Source organism: Merops nubicus, unplaced genomic scaffold (assembly GCF_000691845.1).
Source record: "Merops nubicus isolate BGI_N331 unplaced genomic scaffold, ASM69184v1 scaffold8323, whole genome shotgun sequence".
In the NCBI taxonomy this organism is placed as follows: domain Eukaryota; kingdom Metazoa; phylum Chordata; class Aves; order Coraciiformes; family Meropidae; genus Merops; species Merops nubicus.
In genome coordinates this window covers 6,696-9,471 of record NW_008599537.1, presented here as the reverse complement: position 1 = coordinate 9,471, position 2,776 = coordinate 6,696, and the positions used below count along the sequence as shown (strand labels likewise).

General features: G+C 39.6%; 1 protein-coding gene across 1 annotated transcript in view; it reads left to right on the top strand.

The window, feature by feature from the left end:
- Positions 1-2,776, top strand: part of LOC103770162 (sodium- and chloride-dependent GABA transporter 3) — a gene marked incomplete at its 5' end in the record, with an annotated part of 49,517 nt that overhangs the window by 45,257 nt on the left and 1,484 nt on the right. The window contains 2 exons of the mRNA XM_008937412.1: positions 392-492; positions 1,782-1,952. Of these exons, the coding sequence (XP_008935660.1) occupies positions 392-492; positions 1,782-1,952 (272 nt within the window). The remainder of the gene's footprint in view (positions 1-391; positions 493-1,781; positions 1,953-2,776) is intronic.

Below are 2,776 nucleotides of genomic sequence, written 5' to 3'. Positions count from 1 at the left end.
AGGAATGCCTTTTTTTCCACCTTAAATAACAAAAATATTTTGAATATGAGTAGGTGAGTAGATATTTTTTCACCCCTTTGGTCTTTGCGGGGACTGACCTCCACCGTCTTTCACCAAGGAAATCCTCAGCTGCTGTAGAAAGCAGTGGTGGCAACGTCCTTCTTCTCTCACAAAGCATCTGTGCAGGGCATGTTCCCTTCCACTTTTGCCAGATAAATGCAGGGATAAATCCTCTGCCATAAGTTTGGAGGAGACAGAGACTTGTGTACTGAGAAGAGAGATAGAGCAGCTCTGTCAAGAACCTGGTTTGCCTTTTGTTGATTTAAATACTGACCTATACAACCTCTTACATGTACAGTCTACATCTACTTTTTGGTTTTTTTTGGGGCAGGCAGCAATCGCTTTTATGATAACATTGAAGATATGATTGGGTACAAACCACTGTCATTGATTAAATGGTGCTGGATGGTCTTAACTCCAGGTATTTGCGCAGTAAGTACAGAATATCCATGTAAGTTGGTTTAAAGAAGGTTTTCTGTGCATATTTTTAGACGACTGTTAATAGTTCATGACTTCTGAGAAAAACACACGTTGATTTGTAGCTTATGTACACCTCTGTAGGATCTGCAGAAATTATGAAATATTGTGTGAATTGTAACAAGTCTTAGAAATCTTCCTAATCATAGGAAAAAAATAAACTCAGAGCCCTAAATGAACATTTTCCAATACAACAGAGGCTTTTTTCAGTGCATCAGTAGTATACCTTTTGCTCACCTAGCATAACTCCAGTTCCTGCAGGTTTGTGCTGGTTTCCTTGTTGCTCCGGCCTCCGATTTTCTTCCCTCAATTTGTGTGAGTAGATGTTTTTCAAAGAAGACAGGACATGTTTGCCTCTAGCAAAAGTAGTAGAGGCCAAAAGCACATCTCATATGCAAGAAGAGGAAGGAACTTGCTTTCCCAGAAGCTAGTAGTACTGGTGCCCACTCTGGCAGTCTGCTGTGGCTACACAACAGGGACAAAATTACAGAAGAGGCATGACCACATTGACCATAATAATTTGAGAATTAAATACTAAAACCTTCCAGCTGTCCAACATGTAAATGATAGGAACAGCAAACCCACAGGTGCTGGGGGAGATGGAGATACAGGTTCCCTTGACCTCTGGCAGTTCATTTGCAAACTTGGAAAAATTTCTGGCACATATTCACCCACTCTGAAATGAACTTATCACTTGCTCTCGTACACCCTTTTCACCACTTTGGAGAAAAGTACCGAGCAACTTTTCTGTATTTCATAAACTTCAATGTTCCAAACTGCCTGATGAGACACATGTTGAATTCGGAGAGTTATATTTGAGCTTTTGTGAGGATGAAAGAGCTGGTCTGCAGGACTGCAGATACAGATAGTGGATTAAGGCAACTTTGAAAATTTTGTCTTTTTTTTCATCACAACAAGTTGTAGAGAACACAGCTTGTGTTACTTCATCACAGCTGGCTCATGGCAGCAGAATTTAATCTTTCCAGCCCAGGTGCTGTTTGCCATCAAAGTGCGGGTTTTATTGTCATCGACAGGTAAATAGGATTTAAACTTAAAAGGTTATTCATTCCTGTGGAAGCTACAGAGACATTTTATTTAAGCTGTACCTAAAAGATATTGCTGTCTATTTATTTTTGTCTTTGACTTTCCATCTTTAGGGAGACGGGCCTTGCCTAAACAGCCAATCTTTTTCTTGTTCCATAGGTTTTTTTCAAATACTGCTAATGTTTCTCTGCTTATTTCAGGGAATCTTCATCTTTTTCCTGGTGAAATACAAGCCTTTGAAATACAACAATGTGTATATATATCCTGACTGGGGCTATGGCATAGGGTGGATGATGGCACTCTCTTCCATGATCTGTATCCCTTTGTGGATGTGTGTTAAGCTGTGGAAAGCAGAAGGCACTTTCACAGAGGTAAGAGATATTTTCAGGTTAATGATACTGAAAAAAAGAAGTGGCGAGGGAGTGCGAATCCCCACTTAATGAGACTAAGCACAGTTTAATCAATGCCACGTACCTGTTCAGTGGCAGCTTGGGTCTTGGCCTCTCAGTCACTGGTGGAAAAAGTATCTGAATTTTCTTGATTTTCTTCTGAATTGAACTTTATTTTTTTTTTTTTTAATTCACTGGCTTCAGCCTGTGGGAAACTAACCAATACTGTAGCTTTAAGGTGTTTTGTTCCCACTCGATTGTAGCTTAAAATGTCTGTAACATCAGCTAAATCTCTGAATGTTTGTACCAGCCATTCATTCAGGTCAGCTGCCTTCTTTCCATGGTTTTGCTAACTAATATTTATGGTGCCAGGATTTTCCTGCAGGAGCTGGGTAGCAAACACTCACATCTGTCTGCCTGAAGAGTATTCCTCATTACACTGCTCTAAGTGAGAAACAGAGGCAAAAAGAAATATTCAGTACAATTTGCTAACTTTCAGTATCAGGTTATCTCAGGTCTAGGCTGAGATTAAAATTGTTAAATATAAGTTTTCTCCAAAGATGCACAGTAAAGGTGTCTAAAATGGAAGAAAAAAAGAATATAAATCTATTCAGCCATTTGGGATTCCTCATGTTCCAGAAAAGCCTGGTTCTGTCATCTAGAGTTCCTTAGGTGCTAGTTAATACAAGTAGGTTTTGCAGTATTGCCTCCTTCTATTTCATTACCCATGTGGAAGGGACTTTATTCAGTCCTTTCCATGCTCTCTCCATCTTTCTGATATTCTCTAGGATAATGCCAATGTGAAG